The sequence below is a fragment of the Orycteropus afer genome, unplaced genomic scaffold (assembly GCF_000298275.1).
Source record: "Orycteropus afer afer isolate SDZICR_OR568_19922 unplaced genomic scaffold, OryAfe1.0 scaffold00018, whole genome shotgun sequence".
NCBI lineage: Eukaryota > Metazoa > Chordata > Mammalia > Tubulidentata > Orycteropodidae > Orycteropus > Orycteropus afer.
Window position 1 is genome coordinate 2,365,831 of NW_006921605.1, and position 2,862 is coordinate 2,368,692.

The 2,862-nt window shown below is 51.0% G+C and overlaps 1 protein-coding gene across 1 annotated transcript in view; it reads right to left on the reverse strand.

Annotated features, from left to right (window-relative positions):
* RPTOR (regulatory associated protein of MTOR complex 1) overlaps window positions 1-2,862 on the reverse strand; it is a 428,490-nt gene that overhangs the window by 218,786 nt on the left and 206,842 nt on the right. The window contains exon 5 of the mRNA XM_007959595.1: window positions 126-272. Coding sequence (XP_007957786.1) covers window positions 126-272 — 147 coding nt within the window. The remainder of the gene's footprint in view (window positions 1-125; window positions 273-2,862) is intronic.

Consider the following 2,862-nt stretch of genomic DNA (forward strand, 5'->3'; position numbering starts at 1 on the left):
CCACCCCCACCCCCAGCCTGGAGGATGCCCCTGGGGCCCCAGCCCCACCCCCACCCCCAGCCTGGAGGATGCCCCTGGGGCCCCAGCCCCACCCCTGGAGGCCGTCCCAGGCCCCAGAAGCTCACCTCCAGCTCCTGCTCCCTCTGGAGCGCAAACTGCTTGAAGGACTTGACAATGAGGCCGGCGTTGGAGCAGTCATAGACGAATATGGACGGACTGCCCATCCAGGTCTGCAGGTCATAGATGGACAGCGGGATGTACTGCGTGTAGTTCTGGAAAACCAAACGCAAGACACACGTGTCACTCCCACACCTCAAGACCTCTGCAGTCCACCTTCGGCCTACCACGAAGGCTGCCTTCAAAGTAAAGGAGTTTAAAACCTACAACCTCCCCCATAGAAACACATCATTAACCCATTACCAGTTCTGCTCACAGGAAGCTGCAATATGCAAGTTACCTGGAACGCTCAGTCAGTAAACCCCTTTTAGAACCCATCATACCTGCTTTTACAGGGCCGGCAAGCCCAACAGACGCTCCAGCCCCTGCTGGCAGGACACAGCAGCACCCCAAGCTCCAAGGACCTGCGGGATGCCCTCTGGCGTCCCAGCTGCTTCTGGCCCTCCTGAGCCCCCAGTCAGCGTCATTCAGAGCTGGACAGCGAGTGGCTGCTATCACTTAAAGTGCTGGGGGTGAGTTTTGGTGTTTTATTTGGAAGTTAGTCAAGAGAGCACTTCACACTCGCCTCCTAGTTTCTGAGACTGAATCGGCTCCTTTCCACTTACCAACAGACTTGAACAGTCCGTCTTTCCTTGTGGGGCTCTTCCTCTGTGGTCTGACAGGAACAGGAGTGCCAGCTCAATCCAAATGGTCGCCCATGAACGCAGCACCACTGCCACTGGCGACTGGGATTCACGGATTTTTTTTTTTTTTAATGCATTTTATTGAAATATAATTTATGTGCAGTGAAATACACAAAACTAAAGTGACATGGGTCAATGCATTTTGTTTTCTGCAGTGTTCCCCCCCACGCCTGGCAACCAACAAAGAAAGTTTCCCTCCATATATAAACCTTTCCTTGACTCCCCCACAGCAATATATTTGTTCTTTTGTGATTGACTTCTTTCACTCAGCATAATGTCCTCCAAGTTCATCCATACTATGCGGTGTTTTGCAGACTCTACATTATTCTTTAGTGTTGCATAGCATTCCATTATGGCTATGTACCATGGTTTGGTCATCCACTCTTCTGCTGACGGGCACGTAGGTTGTTTCCATCTTTTTGCTGTTATAAATAGTGTCGCGATGAACATGCGCATGCATGTATCTGTCCTTGTCCTGGCTCTCACCTCTCCAGGATATATACCTAGTAATGGGATTGCTGGGTCAAATGGTGTCTCCAATTCCCCTTTCTAAGGAATCGCCATGTTGCTTTCCACAGTGGTTGTGTCACTGCACAGTCATGCCACCAGTGTATGCGAGTCCCAATCTCTCCACATCCTCGCCAGCATTTGCTATTTTCTGTCTTGTTGAACCTTGCCATCAGTGCTGGGCTGAGACGGTATCTCACTGTTGTTGTGATTTGCATCTCTCTGATGGCCTGTGATTGTGAGCATCTCTTCATGTATTAGCTGCCCACCTGAATATCCTCCTTGGTGAAGTGTCTATTCATGTCTTCTGCCTATTTTTCAATTGGATTGTTAATTCCTTTGGTGTTGAGGCACTGGAGTTTTCTATAAATCTTAAGAGATAAGTCCCTTGCCAGATTTATAATTATCAACAAGTATGAATTTGTTGCTGTCATTTCACATTCTTAAACCACATGTCTGCACCCGCGCACAAGGGCGTGTCACCAAACTATGTAACTTGGTCCCTCCAGTGCCAAAGACTGGAGAGAATATAATGTCCACACACCTGACAGGGCAGCTCATGTCACAATGGGAACTCTGTCCCGGAATGCACGCTGCTGGGCCAGGGTGGTTTGAAGGTAAGAAAATTGACTGCTGTCAAGCTGATTTGACTCATAGTGACCCCTCTGGTGGCACAGTGCCTAAAGTATTTGACTGCTAACCAGAAGAACGCTGGCAGTTCAAACCCACGAGCCAGTCCTCAGAAGGAAGGTTGGGCAATCTACTTTCATAGAGATCCAAAAAAAATAAAATCCAAACTCACTGCTATGGAGTCAGATCCAACTCATAGCGACCCTCCTTGGGTTTCCGAGGCGGTATTTCTACAGAAGTAGATTGCCCAATCTTCCTTCTGAGGAGTGGCTGGTGGATTTGAACTGCCAGCCCTGTGGTTAGCAGTCAAATGACTTAGGCACTATGCCCACCAGAGCTCTTTCCTGTTTAACAATCTGTGAGCGCGTATCTGAAAGACAGAGATCTGTAAGCATGTACTTCAGTGACACAAATGTGTAAGCGTGTCCTTCAGTGACATGAATTAGTCTGTTGAGTCCCCAGTTGGTGTAAACTGTGAACGTGCCCAGCTGCCAATAAAAGGTTGGAGGTTCGTGTCCACCAGAGGGGTCCTGGGAGAAAGGCCAGACGGTCTGCTTCTAAAAATGAGCCCTCGAACCAACGTCCACGGGGCACGGTCCCCTCCCACACCCAGGACGTCCCACAGGGTGTGGTCCCCCCACACTGGGGACATTCCATGACACACCGTCCCCCTCCCACACCCGGAACATCCTACAGGGCACAGCCTCTCCCACACCCGGGATGTCCCATGGAGCACCGTCCCCCTCCCTGACACACCAGGACATCCCACAGGGCATGGTCCCCTCCCACACCCGGGACGTCCCACAGGGCACGGTCCCCTCCCACAACTGGGATGTCCCACGGAGCATGGTCCCCTCCCACACCC